Source organism: Monodelphis domestica, chromosome 4 (genome assembly GCF_027887165.1).
Source record: "Monodelphis domestica isolate mMonDom1 chromosome 4, mMonDom1.pri, whole genome shotgun sequence".
NCBI classification, from domain to species: Eukaryota; Metazoa; Chordata; class Mammalia; order Didelphimorphia; family Didelphidae; genus Monodelphis; species Monodelphis domestica.
The window spans coordinates 83,502,335-83,521,733 of record NC_077230.1 but is presented as its reverse complement, the minus strand read 5'-3'; the positions used below and the strand labels follow the sequence as shown (position 1 = coordinate 83,521,733).

The window sequence follows — 19,399 nt, the reverse complement described above, 5'->3', positions numbered from 1 at the left end:
GAAATCCCTCTTTATCTTTAATTACTCATTTAGTTAGATAGTTTAGGATAATTTAGAAAGTTTAGGGTTTAATAATTGGGTGAAGTTTAGAAGTAAGTCATTCCCTGATTCCCTTCTCATCCTTCTCTCTTTAGTTTAATAAACCTTTTATTATATATTTATAACTAATTTGAGCCCTTCCTTTTACCCTCTCTATTACACAAGGTAGCATCTCCTTTCCCTACCAGATGTTGAAACGCAGCATAACATTTGCTGCTCATTAGTGGGTCTCTGGTTTCATCTTCCATTGTGGGAGTTGCCATGTTTTCATCTCACTGTAACATGGTGTCATCATTAGTAACATGTTCCAATCACATGAACTGCCCCGGCTATCCCATAGTCCAGCTCTAGGGTAGTGGAGAGTCATTTGTAAGAAAAGAAAATGTGAATGTTTTCTACCTGGTGAACTTCAGCTAACTCAAGATCCAGTCTTGCTGCCTTTTTAAGAAAATTATTCTTCGTGGTGATAGCTTTGGGTTTTGGAGTTTTGATCCGAGGCTGTGTTACAAAATCTGGGAGGGTGGACTCAAGTTCAAGTATTCCTAGAAGAAAAAAAAATACATGAAAAAGAAGGTATCTGGTATACATTCAATAAATTAGTGCTTATTAACTTATTATTCTCTGTGCATACCATACTGTGCTAGAAGCTAGGGAAGGAAAAAAAATACATGTGAATGTGGGGATGGGGGAGGGAAGGAGAAGAGTTGATCCCTGTTGTAATAGTCTAGCCCCAACTCAGATTGGCCTTGGTGGAGTTCAAGTTCAATATTAGAAACACTATTAGAGCATCTGTCAGTTAACAAAAGGAGATTTATTTATCCACAGCAGGGATAAAGAAAGGATAATGACTCAAAAAGTTCATAGCTTTGATCCAACTCCATATAATTTCCCCGTCACTGTCTTCTCCATGAGAGCTGGTCAAGAGGATGAGGAGTTGATGCTGATTCTTTGAGACCTAATCAGGTCTTTTATACCTAAACCATCCAAAATTCATGTTAATGGCCTAATCTTTTAATCTCATGATTTAACACTTGAGGGTAGTTAATTTGATGCCTGGTAAAGAAAAACTACAGTAGGGACAAGCTCTTAAGGATTTTGCTCCTATCACAACGACCAATTGAATTCTCCCAGTCTGGGCAGTAATCAGAAATAAGATGGTGTTAAACCAAGTGTAAAGACTTGGGTAATCTCAGAAAGTAAAGGAAAAGGTAACCAAAATTATGAAATCTTGTGTAATCAGCTACAAACACCACTACTACCCCTATTATTCCATCAAGTTCTCTTTTTGGAATTAGAAAGGCAGAAGACTGGTCATGCCTCTGGTCACTTTTTTAAAGTTAGTTTACTAAACAGGAACACAATTCATGTTGAGCCAGGGAAGAGATAGCAATCAAGCAAGAACCAATTACTCTTCTCTTTTTTTGAGGGGGGAAATGGGGGAAGGGAAGAGATTTTCATCCTACCTTTCCCCACCCAACCCTCACTGGTTATGGTGCTTTGAAAAAGAGCTAAGGGAGGGCAGCTAAATGGAGAATGTAATAAAAAATCAAAACAATTTTTAAAAAAGAAAAAACCCAAATAACTAAAAAATATATAAATGCTTAATATTTAATAAAACATGCCAGAAAATTGAAAAATAATGAAAATAATTCTGAAACATTATTATTCTACTACTCAAAAGATGTTACAGTTGATACACTACATATGTAAGCCTTTCACATATAAAGATACTATTGATCCACTGTTGGATCATTCGGACTTATTCTTTTTCAGGTAGTAATGATAATTTGTACAGTTTCTTTAGTTTGTTTTTTAATTTCTTGCCAAATCTTTCTCATATGCAATGGCACAAATCTGTGTGAGATGTTTGTCCAGAATTAGAGGTGGAGCAGTCTGTGGTCATCAAGTATTAAACTGTCTCTTCCAATTAAAGTGTCCCTTCCAAGCTCCAAGATACTTCCAAGTATCTAAGAGATACTTACTTCATTGACCTTTAAGAGAAACTTATGACTCTTTTCTCCCAGAGATGGTGTCCCCCAGGCCACCCCATGAAACGTTAAGTTGTTCCTTCTAAAGGAGTACATTTTCTTAATGGTTGCTTTCATAGGATGGTTTCCGTCATAAGCCTCTTTAAGGGTTTCCTTCAAAAGCCTTGTTTTGGATGATTACTGATTCTATTAGTACATCTGATAGGCATAGTACATTTTATATGTTCTTTCTGAGCAGGAGTTTCTGTTCTTCAAAATAATAGTATTTTTAAAAGAATAATTTCCTTAGTTTATTCTTTCCATAGCTATGGCTTCCTTATATTGGGCTTCCTTTAAGTGTGCCACACCTGTATTTTGATAAACATCTGTAACACTTACCCTCAAAGGTGCTGAGAAAGTGGTTTTTGACAACAAAACGCTCTGAATTGTTGTCTGGAAAGCGACCCAATCGAGAAAGAGGTCCATAGGCTTGAGATGCAAAATCATTATAGTCACGGATGATGTCTCTTCTCTCTAATTTCCCTTCTACATTTCTTCCCTTCTTTGTCATCTTTCTGATTGCTGAAATATAATTCAACTACCTGAGAAATTGCCTCAAAAATGTTATTCTAAAAATGTAAAATTACCTAACAAACCATATCAAATTTAGCCAAAGACCAGCTCCCAAACTAAACAAGGTTCACATCTAATATATCTTATACTTAGTGTCCAATATTAATTAATCCCAGCTACTGCTATTTTTCTTTAAATGAGCATTTTTTTTCCCCATGAGGAATACTGATGCTTGAGGTTGGGATATTTTGCAATACTATACTGAAAATCACATATATGGTACCAAAAAATATATAGGCACATAGAAAATAACTAAAGTCTAGTGTATTCACATGCTGAATTCAAGAAACAATTATTAAACAGATCTTAGGAATGCTACACAGGAGGGGTACAAAAATGTGGAGAAGATACCCTTCTCTCCTATTGGAGTTTATGTCTATAGAAAGCCTCATGGGCTAGAAACCATTGGACTTGGATATTACTTACTTAGTCTGATTCAACAGCAACAGCTTCAGAAGTAAGTGAACACAAAATAATTTTCAACATTGAGTTTAAATCCTTCTCTGAGAGAAAAGCTGAGAGAACCTAGAAGCATGGAGAAAAGACTATTTTTTAATAATCTCCAGTCCACCTTGGATAGCATCAAGATGGACTAAAGAATGCTCCAATTGTGTGCTTTTAGGATTCTCTGTAGCCAGAAGAAAGCCACTGCTACAAACACTTAAGGAAAATACAACTAAAGATTTAAATTGGCTACTTTCACTTTATTGTCCAAATTTCATGCCATTTTTTAAGATCAATCCCCTAGAGCTTCAGTACCCCAAAATGGGGGAAACTTTAGAGAAAGGATCTGTCAACTATATTCCTGCCTCCTCATTTAAACAACTTGACTGCCACGTAATTATCAGTGTTTTCCAGAATTTTATTTTTGCCTTTTATCCTTTCTGGCTTTTAATGATAAACTATTATCCATTTCTCACTTCTAGTTGTATACACTAAAATGATAATTTTCAGCATATTTAATTGCACAGCTGATCTAAGAGCTTATTTTGACCTAATTTTTCAATCTCCAAGATCTTTCCTGTGACACAAATTACCTGTTACATGAGCATGTCTAATTCTTGACATTTTCATTTCCCTTTCTTCCTGAAGTTCAGACCACTGGGCATTCAAACGCTTTATGTTCACCTCATTTTGATCCTCTTCACGTTTCTTCAACAGATGTTTCAAGACCTCCAGCTGAAGCTCCTGTAGTCTTTAAATGACAAGATATACAAATATAGAACATCTCAAATAGGAATCTTCCAACAAAGTACAGCTGAGTTCCTGCCAAAAATTATTCCTTTTATTCTGCTGTCACTCATTTATCAATTGCTTATTTTATTAGTAGACATTTTGAGGAAATAATGGCTATCATCCAATGCTCTGGACCTCTCTGGGGTCAATTTAATTAAAATCCTTTTGCAAGTGGCAGGGTTTGATTACATTAACAAATTCGGTCAAACAGATTCTTAATGATGAAAATAGATTTTGAATGATGAAAATAAACTTTGTCTAAAAATGAAATTTTATTATAAAAAATAACTTCCAGGGGTGGCAAATCACTGCTGTTCCCTCTTCGCCTTATTAACATGGAAAAAGCATAGGTTACTTTTGCTATAGGTGATTGGGCAAATCAACCAATCAGTAGAAATTTATTGGAATGCCTATCCTAAAGGTCCCTTCTAGTTGTAAAGTTCTCTATCTCTCCTCCAGGTGTTTGTTAAGGATTGAAAATGATGCAAAAAAGGATATATTATATATCCCCAGGCCTTATATTTCCAGATCTGCCACATATCTCCTTGAAGAGTATCTTCTTTTTGTTTCCAGGCTATATAATTTAAAAATCCATTGTGTGGCATTAACTGTCACTGCCATTTTCAAGGATAGATGACATTAAAATATGGATAAAGATTAGCAGAAAAATTGTTTAAATGTTAAACTAAATCTGTTTCATCATAAGCCTCCAAAATTTATCCTCAAGATATAAGAAAATCACATCTAGTCCCTATTTCATACAGAAGCCCCCTCAGGTACTTGAACTTGGGTTTTATATCATTCCTATATTTTCCTTTCTATAGGCTAAATCTCCCCAGATTCTTCAAATCATCCTCATATGACAGTCTTCAGTCCTATACCCAACCCATCTTGGTCATCCTTGATGTACTCAGAGTTTGACAAAATTCATTCTAAAATGGGATGCCCAGATCTGAATATTCCAGATGTGTCCTGACCAGGATAATAATTTCCCTTGTCCTTTTTCTTAATACAGGGCCTCAGATCTTGTAAGCTTTTTTGAGGCTGCCAGGGCACAATGCTGACTCATTATGAACTTTGATTCCACCAAAACTACTCAATTTTCCCATATGAATTTCCTATATTTATGTAGTTGACTTTTTTTAAACCCAAGTATAGGCTGTTATATTCATTACATTTCACCTTATTAGCATCAGTCTATCAAAACTTTTAAATCTTATCTGACATTACTCAGTTATCCCTCCACTTTTGTATCATCTGCAAATGTGAGAAGTATGCCATCTGGGCTTTCTTTCATGTCAGTGCTAAGAATATCATTATAAGAGGATGGAACATATGAATTCCTTGTTAGAAATGGGGAAAATTAGGTAAAATAAAAATTTTATAAATTAAAATAAAAAACATTCAAACTACATGTGCATATTTCTCTGACTTTAATTTCATTTAAAATGTCTTCTGAGATAGCTTTTATTGCTTGTAAAAAGAAAAGCAAAATATTAAGAAATTTTTGCATCTGAAATGTTTTGTGGCCTAAATGATTTTCAGTTGTTTTGGTAATAGTTACTTATTGTAAAACACCCTTCACTTTTTCCCACCTTCAGAATCAATGAGGAAGAAGCTCTGAACTAGAAGGATTCTCTGACAGCAGGGAAGGCTTGCTGACTGCATCATCCAATAGAAATAGTAGTTGGAGGCAGATCAGCAAGAAAAAGATGATCTGTGTATAGAAACCCTTGGCTTGACAAAAGTGTTTCATTTTGAAGGTACTGTGTTTCCACGCTAGCCAGATGCCTCTCTACATTTTCAATGTCTTTTTGTCACAAGGCATTTGTTTTACCAAACTGTGAAAAGTGCTGAGCCTGTGTACTCAATGTCTAATGTTTGGCAATAATCTTGTTCAAAGCATTATTTCCAGTTAAACTGTAAACTTTACCCAAAGCATAATACATTCTAAGATTACACAACCTTTAGAAGGTGGCTTGAGTTTTGAGAAAATGACCTTTGAAGTCTTTTCCAGATAAAATATCATCTTAATCCCTCAAACCTTTGATATTAAGAATTATCAGATTACTTCAAATTTTTAAAGTTTTACACAAACAAAACCAATGCAGCTCAAATTAAAATAATAGTAAATGGAAGAAATATAAGGGGGAAAATTCTGCAGTAATTTCTTTGATAAAGCTTTCATTTCTAAGATACATAGAAAAATGATTCAAATTTATAAGAATGAGAGTCATTCCCCAATTAATAAATAGTCAAACAATATGCATGGGTAGTTTATAAATGAAGAAATCTAAGCTACGAAAAGCCATATGGAAAATGCTTCAAAATCACTACTTAGAGAAATTCAAATTAAAAATACTCTGAGGTTCTATCTCACACCCATCAGATTAGCAAAACTGAACTCTCCCTACCAAAAAAAGAAAAGAAAAGAATACTGGAGGGATTGTGGTAAAATAAGTACATTAATGTATTGCTGATAGAACTATGAACTGGTCCACCATTCTGAGCCTGAGACCAATTCTCATATTTCTTTTTAGGATTTGTGTGTAGGTTATTTTGACTTTGATGTCTTTATCCGAGTTTGTGTTTTGTTCTTTCCTGACACACTATAGTAACTTTTTTATGGTCAGGTTTCTTTTTTGTTGTTTGCTCATTTTTCCAACCTATTTCCTGACTTTTAACTTTATATAAAAGTTGAGCTCTGCTCTCAGGGTGGGGGGGCCACTGTCCCAATGCTGCTCTTTCATGCTGCTCTTTCCAGAGTTAGTGCTGGGCAAGGAGTCTCTAAGTTTTCAGTTTTTTTAAGGTAGTATGATCTACAAGGTATAGTCCTTGCTCTCTTGGTCTATGCTTGACCACAAGCACTCTTTTCCTTCCTAAAATGGTGACCAGGATCCCTGCTCCCCTGTAACCTCACACTTTAGTATCCCAGTGCTCCTGCTAGCCCTGGGACTACAACTTGGAACTATGTATGGGCAATTCAACAGAGTTCTGAAGCCTGACTTACAGTGGATTATATTCCACCCTCCCCACAATGAGACAGACCTTTTGTGCTACCCTCCTAAGTCTTGTGCAAGAAAACTGTTTTACTCCATCCTTTGGTTTGGCAGCTCCAAAATCATTTTGAGGCGTTATTTTAATGTTTTAGAGGGGAATTTGGAAGAGGTCAGACAAGTCCTTGCCTTTATTCCACCATCTTGGCTCCTCTCCTATGTCCCAAAAGTCATTAATTATGAATACCCAGAGATACCTCAAAAAAGATCAAGGAAAGAGGGAAAGGGCTCGTGTACACAAAAATACTTACAGTTGATTTAGAGAGGTAACAAAGAACTAGAAAATGGCAGAGTACATATCAGTTGAAAAATGGCTGAAAAAGTCATCGTATATATAAGCATGATAGAATTCTATTGTATAAGAAATGATGAAGGGAATGGTTTCAGAGAAATATGAGAAGACAGTTTTAACTGATGCAAAGTGAAATGAATAGAACTAGGACATAGTTTATACAATAATAATATAGGAAAGACAAATAACTTTGAAAGACTTCGAAACTTGGATAAACACATGGATCAGCCATAATTCCAAAGGATTCATGGTGAAGCATACAACTCACCCTTTTGATTAAGAGTTAATAGTCTCTGAAAGCAGACTGAAATATTTTTCTTTAACATGGCCTATGTAGGAATTTTAAGGGAAGCTAGGTAGTACAGGGGTCAGAGTACTTAACTCCTATTTGCCTTAGTTCCCCATAGTAAAATAGGGCCACATAGGAGAAGGAAATGGCAAACCATTCCATTATCTTTGCCAAGAAAACCCCATGGATGTTGTCTATGGAGTCACATAGAGTCAAGCATGATTAAACAACTGAAAAAAGAACATGTAAGAATTTATTTTGCTTGACTATGCTTGGGCTTTATTTATATATATATATATATATATATATATATATATATATATATATATATATATTTTATATATAAAATAAACCAGGGCTTTATTTTTCTTGCTTTCTCAATTGGGGTTGGGGGAGAAATGGAAACAAAAAGGAGAAAATGTGGACCTGAAAATAAAATAAAATTTAATTCTGAAAATAAATAAGTATTATCAGGTACATACAATAGTAAATAATTGTAAAAAAAGTTATAGTGAATACCATTGTAACTATATGATGAGAGACCAGTATTGGAACAGTACTGACTTGGGTTACTAAACTGGGCAGTCCAACTGCATTAATTCATCAGCTTTGCTTCTGAGATTTAGAACTTCCTAATTCTTGCTATTTCTACGTATCTATATGGTAGTAATTTCATTGGGCTGGTAGATGGTGCAGTGAATAGAGCACCATACCTGGTGTCAGGAAGACCTGAGTTTAAATTTGGCCTCAGACACTTACTGGCTATATCATTTAACCTTCTTTGCCTCAGTTCTCATTTCTAAAATGAGCTGGAGAAAAAAAATAGCAAACTACTCCAGTTTATTTGCCACAAAAACCCCAAATCAGGTCACAAAGAATAGGATATGGCTAAAAAAATGACCAAATAACTACAGCGGTTTCATAACTGAAGACCACAACAATATTTGAAATTATTTGGGGTACATACTTCTTCCATTAATGCAGATCACATTCCCTTCTAAGACTTATTTACCCACCCCCATATCATCACCTGCTGACCCATGAGCTATAGTAAACCTCTTCCAACCTTGCTAGACTCATTGATCCTCAGATGATAGAAATCAGAATCAGCTATTAAGTCAATAAACTCTAAGATTGGGGGGGAGGGGCGAGGAATCTGTCAGGCTTGTGGTCCTATCACATAGCCTTCAAGGATTCAGGGTTGCTGCCTACTACAGAGGCATCAGAAGTGGAGAAAATAGCCAAAAATGATTAATAGTTTATTGGCTAGTTGGTGCAATTTCACCAATTGGTTAAAAGAGAAGCAATGTGGCATAGTGGATAGAAAGCTGACCTCAGAGCCAGGGAGATGAGAGTTCAAGTCTTGCTTCTGCCACAAAATGAATATATGATCCTGGGCAAGTTCAACCTCTGAGTACTGTAGGACAGTGGTATCAAACTCAAATAGGAACAAGACTCTGGGTCCCATATTGACTTAGAAAACTACAAATTGGGGCTGTTAGGTGGCTCAGTGGATTGAGAGCCAGGCCTAGAGATGGGAAGTCCTGGGTTCAGATCTGCCCTCAGACACTTCCTAGCTGTGTGACCCTGGGCAAGTCACTTGACCCCCATTGCCTAGCCCTTATCATTCTTCTGCCTTGGAACCAATACACAATATTGATTCTAAGATGGAAGGTAAAGGTTAAAAAAAAACATTACAAATTACTAAGTTGTATTGTTTTTATAATTTTGTTAAATACTTCTCAATTACTTTTTAATCTGATTTGTCTGCATTCAGTTTTGCAAGCTGTATGTATTCAGGCTCAAGTCTGACCCCTCTACTCTAGGCAATTATCTAAGCCCATAAGGCTCAAAGAAAAGGAGCTGAAATGCATTGGGTGAGGGAGTTTCTTCACCTGGCCAAGCTCCCTGTGCCAATGAAATCACAGGTTCAGTCCCTAACCCTTAGCAGTTTGCTACATTTCAACTCAGCAGCTCTCTTGTGATCTCTTCACCAACAGTTCTAAATAGCAACCAAAGACAAAACACATGTATTATGTGTAATAGAGGACATATTCATAATATCTGACCCTTGTGCTTAGTATTCGATGAGAAGTTTTCAAAGAATTTATTGCTCAAATCTGTGACATGTAATCAATAAAGGGGACAGCTAGGTAGCAGCTAAAAGAACACCAGGCCTGGAGTCAGGAGGACCTGGGTTCAAATCTGCTCTCAGACACTTCCTAGCTTTGTGACCCTAGGGAAGTCACTTAACCCCAATTGCCTAGTCCTTACCATTTTTCTACCTTGGAACCAATACTTAGACTCACCCCATTGAGGTGAGCAGATCCATAAACTCTTCAGCCTGGCACTCTTCCTAGAGTGCAAATCCTCTATCACAGGCAGAATGTAAGGGTTTCTAACAAATCAATAATGGCTACTAGTTGAGATGTTGGTTCTAATACTTAGTCAGACATGGGTAATTTTAGCATCAAAGTTCATTTCCCCAATTTTGCAGCATCACCCGTTAAAGAAGAAACTTGCAGAGAGAAGCAGATCATAAGTCAAGATGTCCTTGAGATTTTCTACCTGTTTCTGGCAATTTCAAAGGCTTCTTCTACTTTCCACAATACCTTGGCTGTTATCATTGTAGGAGTATATTTTAACAGTCTATAGTTGAAACATGAAATGCAAGATTAACTTGGTAAATTCTACCTGACACCTATTTTGGTAACCTCTTAAAGAAACTATGACCAACATAATGTTTATTAAGTTGAAATTATCTGACAACTTATCTAAAAAAGCTTTCCTTTCTCTAGCAAGAACTAAGAATGTGCAACACTGATCTCAAATACCTTTGCCCTTTCAGCTCATATTTCTATTTTTTAATACTTTATTTTCTTCAATTACATGTAAAAACAATTTTAACATTCTTTTTAATTGAGTATTAAATTCTCTCTCTATTCCTTTCCCCCTCACTGAGAAGGCAATTAATTTGATATAAATTATACCTGTGCAGTAATGCAAAACCCATTTCCATACTAGTCATGTTGTCAGAGAAACCACAGATTCCAAAATAAATAAATAAAGTTTTTTAAGAGCTTGCTTCTATTTGCATTCAGACTCTATCAACTTTTCCTTGGGGTAGTTAGCATTTTTCATCATAAGTCCTTCAAAATTGTCTTGGATCATTGTATTGCTAAGAATAGCTGTTATTCACAGCTAACTATTTTATAGTATCTGTGTATGATATTCTCCTGGTTCTGCTCACTTCACTTTGCATCAGTTCACATAGGTCCAGGTTTTTCTGTGAGCATTCTGCTCATAATTTCTTATAGTCATGAGAGGTTTCAATTCTGCAATCATTATTTCTGATAATGATACTAGCATTCATACACACACACACATATATCACCAAATAGGGAGGGAGGGAGAGAGGAAGAAGACAGACAGACAGACAAAGAGAGAGAGAAGAGATTGATTTAAAGCAGAGATATATTTAAAGATATTTCATGCTTTACATTTTACTTTAATCTATACAACACTATAGAGAGTTATCATGACGCCCAATTTATATATAAGGAAATTGAGGCTGAGGATGTTTTGGTAAGGGTCATACAGGTATGACTGTTTGACTACATCATTGTACTCCGGCGAGACATCCAGGATGTAAAGATCACCAGAGCCATGAGAGGAGCTGAATGCTGGACAGACCACCGATTGATTAGAGCGACTCTTCAAATGCGCATTGTGCCTCACCATCCAAAATGCGCCCAGACAGTTCGCGCATTTTACAAAGTGAGTTGTCTTAGAGATCCATCTTATTTGCAAACATTCCAGTCCTGCCTGGACAACAAGCTGTCTGCCAAGGGACCACTCACTGGAAGCTCAACCGAGAAATGGAACCAGTTCAGAGACGCAGTGAAGGAAACATCAAAGGCAGTCCTAGGCCCAAAACAATGCAACCACCAGGACTGGTTTGACGAGAACAACACTGCTATTGAAGACCTATTGAGCAAGAAGAACAAAGCCTTTATGGAGTGGCAAAATAACCCAAACTCTGCTCCTATAAAGGACAGATTCAAGTCTCTCCAAGCCACGGTGCAGCGTGAGATCAGGAAGATGCAAGACCGATGGTGGGGAAAAAAGGCAGAAGAAATCCAGCAGTTTGCTGATATGAAAAACTACAAACAATTTTTCAGTGCCCTCAAGACTGTCTATGGGCCATTAAAACCCACCACCACTCCCTTGCTATCCTCTGACGGTGACACTCTCATAAAAGATAAAAAAGGCATCAGCAACAGGTGGAAAGAACACTTCAGTCAGCTTCTCAACCGACCCTCTTCAGTTGACCAAAGTGCCCTTGACCAGATCCCCCAAAACCGCTCCATTGAACAACTTGACGTCCCTCCTTCAATAGAGGAAGTCCAAAAAGCCATTAAACAAATGAGTGCAGGTAAGGCACCCAGTAAAGACGGAATCCCAACTGAGGTGTACAAGGCCTTAAATGGAAAGGCGCTCCAGGAATTCCACATAGTGCTGACCAGCATATGGGAAGAGGAAGACATGCCCCCAGAATTCAGAGATGCCTCCACCATAGCCCTATACAAGAACAAAGGCGCACGAGCAGCCTGTGACAACTACAGAGGCATCTCCCTATTCTCCACTGCTGGAAAGATCCTTGCCCATGTTATACTCAACAGACTCCTGTCATCTGTTTCAGAGCAGAACCTGCCTGAATCACAATGTGGCTTCCGACCAGATCGCAGCACCATTGACATGGTCTTCACGGTGAGGCAAATGCAGGAAAAATGCCTTGAGCAGAACCTGAGTCTCTACATTGTCTTCATAGACCTGACAAAGGCGTTCGACACAGTGAACAGAGACGCATTGTGGGTGATCCTTAGCAAGCTCGGTTGCCCAGCAAAATTCATCAAACTGATCCAGCTCTTTCATGTCGACATGACAGGGGAAGTCCTATCTGATGGAGAGACTTCCGATCGCTTCAACATCTCCAATGGCGTGAAACAAGGCTGTGTCCTTGCTCCAGTACTATTCAACCTATACTTCACCCAAGTATTACGACATGCTGTGATGGATCTAGACCTGGGCGTCTACATCAAATACCGACTGGATGGCTCAGTATTTGACCTTCACCGCCTGACTGCAAAAACAAAGACAACAGAGAGACTCATCCTGGAAGCTCTCTTCGCAGATGACTGTGCTCTCATGGCCCACCAAGAAAATCATCTCCAAACCATTGTGGACAGGTTCTCCACCACAACAAAACTGTTTGGCCTGACTATCAGCCTCAGCAAAACAGAGGTGCCATTCCAACCTGCACCAGGGAGGCCAACGAACCAGCCGTGCATTACAATCGACAGCACGCAGCTTTCTAACATCAACACTTTCAAGTACCTGGGCAGCACCATCGCCAACGATGGGTCCCTAGACCACGAGATTAATGCCAGGATCCAAAAGGCCAGCCAGGCACTCGGGCGGCTGCGCTCCAAAGTCCTCCAACACAGAGGTGTAAGCACTGTGACGAAGCTCAAAGTGTACAACACAGTGGTCCTCAGCTCGCTCCTGTACGGTTGTGAGACATGGACACTGTACCGGAAGCACATGAAACAGCTGGAGCAATTCCACCAACGCTCCCTCTAGTCAGTCATGAGGATCCAATGGCAGGACAGAATCACCAATCAGGAAGTCCTCGACAGAGCCAACTCCACCAGCATCGAAGTCATGGTCCTCCAAACCCAGCTACGATGGTCTGGACACGTCATCTGCATGAACCCACAGCGAATACCAAGACAGGTATTCTATGGTGAGCTGTCAGCTGGACTCAGGAAACAAGGCCGACCAAAGAAAAGATTCAAGGATCAGCTAAAGTCCAACTTGAAGTGGGCTGGCATTACACCAAAGCAACCAGAACTCACTGCCTCTGACAGAAGCAGCTGGCGAACCCACATTCACCATGCCGCCACCACCTTTGAAGATGAGCGACGTCGATGTCTTGCCGCTGCGCGTGAACGCCGACACCAGGCCACAACCGCACCTCCCGTAACAACTGGCGTCCCAGGCCCCATGTGCCACAAACTCTGCGCCTCAGTCTTTGGACTCCAAAGCCACATGAGGGTACACCGTAGATGATAATGCACAAAGACAATAGTCATTCTCGATCACCAAGAGACTACCACTACATACATTAGATACATACAGGTATGTATCTAATGTATGTGAGGCAGGTTTTGAACTTGGTTCTTTTTGACTCCATGCTCAATTCTTAATTCTTCCTGATTCCACTATTCACTGTGCCCCCTAAGGACCTAATGACATACAAGCTGCCATTCAAAAACCAAAACATTCTTTCTTATTTGACCAGTGATGCTTTCAGAAGATTATTTGGTCATCTTTTAGCTTAATGTCATCAGAATGCTGTTTCGCACAATGAAGAACTTGTGGATGACCTTATAAAGATAGGAGTCTTTCTGCTACAAATGCCTGAAATAGTTAACGAAACTCCTGAAACATCAGAAAGTGATGTGCAGCTTACAATTCCCTTCATGGTTTACTGCCTCATGGCTTTAAAAAAAAAAAAGCTTCACAAGATACAGAAAAATACTTGTATAATTCCATCTGTCTATACATTTTTCAGTGAATGTTTTCGCAGTAATTGTTGAAACAGCAAAGGAAAAATCTATAGATCTTTGATGTCAAGTGTTGCTGTCCCCCTCTCCCCCACCAAGTTAATAATTACGCCCTCAAACATATCAGTACTTTTTCCAAAGGCCCATATTACCATAGGCTCCTGCTCTAGCCTCTTCCCTGCCTCTCCAGAAATAAAATCGCCAACCACCTATCAGGTACAGCTTTTCTGTTCAAGTTTCTTTTTCTCAGGACCACCTTCCTCTTCCTCTGACCTCCTTCCTACCCCATGCAGATGTCCTGTGCAAGGCCAACATAGGGAGTGCTTTCATCTTAAAATAGTGATAAACCACCTCAAATCTCTTGCCAAAGTGGTGGTGGACTTAAATTGGAGTTGGTCAATATAGAAATTATTTTGCTAAACCATGCATTTGTTTTGAGGATTTTTAAAAATTGTGCAGTGAAACTGATCTGACAATTCTGAAAGGCAATTTGGAATTAAGGCCAAAGGGCTTTAAAAGAATGCCTGCCTTTTGATCCAGCAATACCACTACTAGGTTTGTACCCCAAAGAGATAAAAATGTACAAAAATATTTATAGTCATGCTCTTTTCTTTGTTGGGGCAAAAAATTGGAAAATGAGGGGCTGTCCTACAATTAAGGAATGGCTGAATAAATTGTGGTATATGATGGTGATGAAATACTATTAGACTATAAAGAATGATATAATTGATTTCTTAAAATCTTAAAACTTGATTTCTATAAAAACTGGAAAGACCTCCATGAACTGATTCAGATTGAAATGAGTAGTACCAGGAGAACATTATATACAGAAAGTGAAACATTGTGGAACAATCAACTTTGCTACTAATATCAATGCAAAGATCCAGGACAATCCTGAGGGATTTATGAGAAAAACGCTATTCACATCCAGAGAAATAACTGTGGAAGTAGAAACACAGGAAAAAAAATGTGCTTTTTCACTTGTTTATATGCATATAGGATTTGGGACTTTGGTTTTAAAAGATTACTCTATTACAAAAATGAATAATATGGAAGTAGGTACTGAGTAATAATACATGTATAACCTAGTGGAATTGCTTGTTGGCTCAGGGAGGGGTAAGGAAGAAAACATGAATCATGTAACTGTGGGAAAATATTTAAAAATAAATCACTTTTAAAAATAAATTAAATAAATAAATTGTGCAGTGAGACAGAATGTGTGACAGAGAGAAAAAGATGATAAATGCTTATAAAAATAATTTTCTCAGTCATTTTCCAGTCATGTCTGACTCTTTATGACCCTATTGGGGTTTTCTTGGCAAAGATACTGAATTGGTTTGCCATTTCCTTCCCCAGCCCACTTTACAAATGAGAAAATTGAGGTAAACAGGGTTAAGTGACTTACTCAGGCTCAGGATCACACAGCTAGGAAGAATCTGAAGTCAGATTTAAACTCATGAAGATTAATCTTTCTGATGACAAGCTCAGTGCTCTATCCACTGAGCCCCTAGCTAAAATAATAATTTTTAAAATACTTTTTTAAATGTAAATAAAAATAATAATAGTTGTAAAGGCTTTAGCAGTTCACAGGTTGGTTATATTCTTCTACTCTGTGGAATCTAGTCTCAATTAAAAAAAATACAGCTCTTAGTTCTTTTTTACTTTGCCCCTAAGGAGTGTAAGAATTTCTCCCCTGAGGTAGGCATTGGGGTCAGCATGGTGTAAGGACACTGTCTGGCCCATTTCCACTCATTCAATTTGCTTGATATCCACAGTACATCTGGAAGTACAGAAAGATGAGACCTGAACCTATGACTTCTCCTTCATGGCTGGAAGGTTGCTCATTTCTTTTTTTTTTCTTTGACATTATTTTTTCTTTGGTCAATTTCAAACATTATTCCTTGGTTACAAACATCATTTTCTATTCCTCCTTCTCCTCCCCCCTTCCATAGCCGACATGCAATTCCACTGAGTATTGCATATGTCCTTGATCAGAAAGGTTGCTCATTTTTATTTGATCTACCTAGATTCCTTCAAACCTCCCCTAGCACATCTAGTCTCCTGTAACCACTCCTAGCATCTTGTAATTTAAGCCTTAAGACAGATCCGCTTATCTGGTCAGGCTAAAATAGGTCACCTTTCAAGCACTGCCAATATCAATATCACTTAAATTCTCTTCTACACTGAAGAGAGCAACCTCTGTGAAACCCAACATCCCAGACTCTGAGGCTTGTTCATGCCTGTATCAGGAACAATGTGAAAAATAACTCTGTGGGCTCCTAGGCCCACACACTACAGAGGCTGAATTGGAATCTTCCCAGAATCCTTCCAGGCTGTTGACTATAGCATGATTTTTAGGTAGAGGTGAAGTTTATTAGGTGAAACCCTACCTGTCTTTGAGGATATTTGATGTTGGATATTGGTACATGGAAAGGCATCATTTGCCCCCAGGTCTGGTGAAATCCTCCCAGAACCTCTTTGTGGATCATCTTGCCTAATTCAGTATCTTATGGACACAGGTCACTCAGCACAGTTTCTTGGAACACTAGTGAGTAACTTAAATCTGTGGGTAATTTTAAACATTTCCTCACTAGTTTTCAAGTTCTTTTGTTTGCCACAGGCAGTAAAAATCTGTCCATCACACTCTACACTGTACCAGACTGTCTTGCTCTATTTTACCCCAGGCTTTCTTTAATTTATATACTTATATAATCCATCCATATCAAAAGATAATCAATGGGGGCAGCAGTGTGGCTGGGTAGACAGAGCACCAGGTCTAGAGACAAGAAGACCTGGGGCCAAGCTCTGCAGGGCCTACTCACTAGAAAAACTTTTGGCACAGACAAGATATCTGTCAGCTGACAACCTCAAGCCTAGCTAAATTCAAAGAGATTGATCACTAGATTCATGGCAGGATGATAAATATTTTGGCCAAAGCAATTCTCAAAAAAAAAACCAAAACGTTAGTAACTAATGTAAAAAGGGATCGTAATCTGCACTGGTAAAAAGAGAAACTCATACCATTGAAGTCAAACTTGGAAGAACTGAAGTAAGTTGGACAATGTTCCAGTAATTTCTAACAGCATTTAGGAATTCTATTTTTGCAATATATCAGTCATACAGGCTGAGGATAGACTAGCTCTTAGGATGCCCATAGTTAGCAGGCATGACCTGGAAGAAAATCCAGCAAAGGAGATTGAGATAGGTTGGAGGAAGACCAGGAGAGAATGGTGTCCTGAAAGTCTTGAGAGAAGAGAGTATCATGAAGAAGAAGGAAATCAACAAGGTCAAAGGTGCCATAAAGGTAAATACTGTGAAAAGGCCATTGAAGATGTGGTTATAATGGGCAAAGTTGAGCAGTTATATACTCAGCTCAAACACACCCTAACCTGAAGTCAGAGGAGCCCTATTCCTTCCAGCTAGTTAAAGTTAAAGATGCTGAGGCATCTGACCTCACCACATCTTTCCTAGACAAGTTATGTATATGGTTTGGGGAGCTACTAGCTAGGTCTCTGGATACTTAAGTACTTTAGAGTTGAATTGATTAATGCTTCTTTGCATATTGACATTTTTTTGTTTTTTAAACCCTTACCTTCAGTCTCAGTATCAATTCTAAGGCAGAACAGCAGCAAGGACTAGGCAACTAGGGTTAAGTGACTTGCTCAGCTAGGAAGTATCTGAGGGCAGATTTGAACCCAAGTCCTCCCAACTTCAGGCCAGGTATTCTCTCCACTGTGCGGTACCTAGCTGTCCCCATGTTGAGTCTTAACTTAAGAGCAAAACAATTATTAGACACACTTTGATATATAAAAACAAAAAGCAACTGTGATAACATATATAGTACAGAGTAAAGGAATAATGATACTGAGGATCAAGTACCTACTTTTCAATTTCATGTTCTCTAAAAGCCCATTCCTTCCTTTCCATGTCATTCATCATTTTTCTCCTCTTATTGAATAATAAGTCATTACTCAGAGGTGGAAGAGTGGCTTCCCAAGCACGTTTCTCTCTGGCACGTTCAATCATCTCTACTTCAGCTAGGCCTGCTGGAAGGCCTCTACCTTTAGGATAGAGTAACAATAATACTTTACAAAGAAATATTACAAATTGTCACAAAGCAAAAGTATTGATTTGCATACTTTACTCACCCTTTTACTCTTCCCCCACCCCCTAATTGAGGAAAAAAAGAACTTAAAATATATATTAATAAATACCATTATAATGTCAATTCTATAGAATGAAGTTAATGTCCATGTGCCAGGCATAAGTCTATACTAGCACTGCTTTGTTTTTGAGTAAGAACTCTCTCTATACATATCCTTGTTCTTTTTGTGATCATTATATTTAAGATATTCTTTTGGTATGGTAGTTATATATATATTAACTGTATCTGAATGATTTTTTAATGAAGCCTAAACTTTTAAAAATTCTGCCTTTTGTTTTTATATCACAGAATTTCTAGATAAACTCTTCCCCCTCCATCATAAACACCTACATACATATAATGACCCTTTTCTTTGAACTATTTAATATTAAACAGTTTTTATAAAATCTGTATTAGTGATGAATGAGGATTGTGGGTATAAATTGGTGAGCAACAGCAGGTTTTGATAGTGTTCCTATTTTAGTTAGAGCTTCCTACTTTGACTCAAGTTCAGTAACTGGACTGGACTCAGTCAATTTCTTATACCTGGAATAGTTTTCCTGTCCTTCCGCCTGCCCCCTGGTCAGATCCAGCCTTGATGTTATTTGAATCATGTGAACAGTTCTGAACACCATTACCACAATCTAGGTAAAAATGTATATACTTTCAATGTACTAATCCATTTTACTAATATTTTTTCTATATTTCCTCTTTTTGTCTTAAAAAAAATCCTTGTTATATAGAATGGCTTTCAGGGAGTGTCGAGGTGGAGGGATACAGGGGCACAAATGTAAGCAATGTAAAACCTGAAGATATCAGTAAACATTTATTTCTTTAAGGTTAATAAGTAGCATAACAAAAGGACCTCTTTATAAACTGTCTGATGTATTCTTAACACAGGTACATACCTCTCATATAAAATCAGGAGTCCACATACTCTGATGCAGAAGATACACATACTGACAGAGACATACAGATACATATGACTATGCAGAAGGACATATACAATAGAGAAATGGCATGGAAACAAAGTAAAGAAAAAATATTTTATGTGGAGAAGTCAGTCTGAATGTCAGAGGAACCGCTCGTGCATGTAGCTGTATTTAAAATTGTC

At 37.9% G+C, this 19,399-nt stretch overlaps 1 protein-coding gene across 5 annotated transcripts in view; it reads right to left on the bottom strand.

The window, feature by feature from the left end:
* CFAP91 (cilia and flagella associated protein 91) overlaps positions 1-19,399 on the bottom strand; it is a 75,104-nt gene that overhangs the window by 29,299 nt on the left and 26,406 nt on the right. For all 5 annotated transcript variants that reach the window (XM_056793501.1, XM_056793499.1, XM_056793500.1 and 2 more), the window contains 4 exons: positions 18,025-18,202; positions 3,677-3,834; positions 2,406-2,588; positions 439-581 (listed from right to left, as the gene is read on the bottom strand). In XM_056793501.1, the coding sequence (XP_056649479.1) occupies positions 439-581; positions 2,406-2,588; positions 3,677-3,834; positions 18,025-18,202 (662 nt within the window). The remainder of the gene's footprint in view (positions 1-438; positions 582-2,405; positions 2,589-3,676; positions 3,835-18,024; positions 18,203-19,399) is intronic.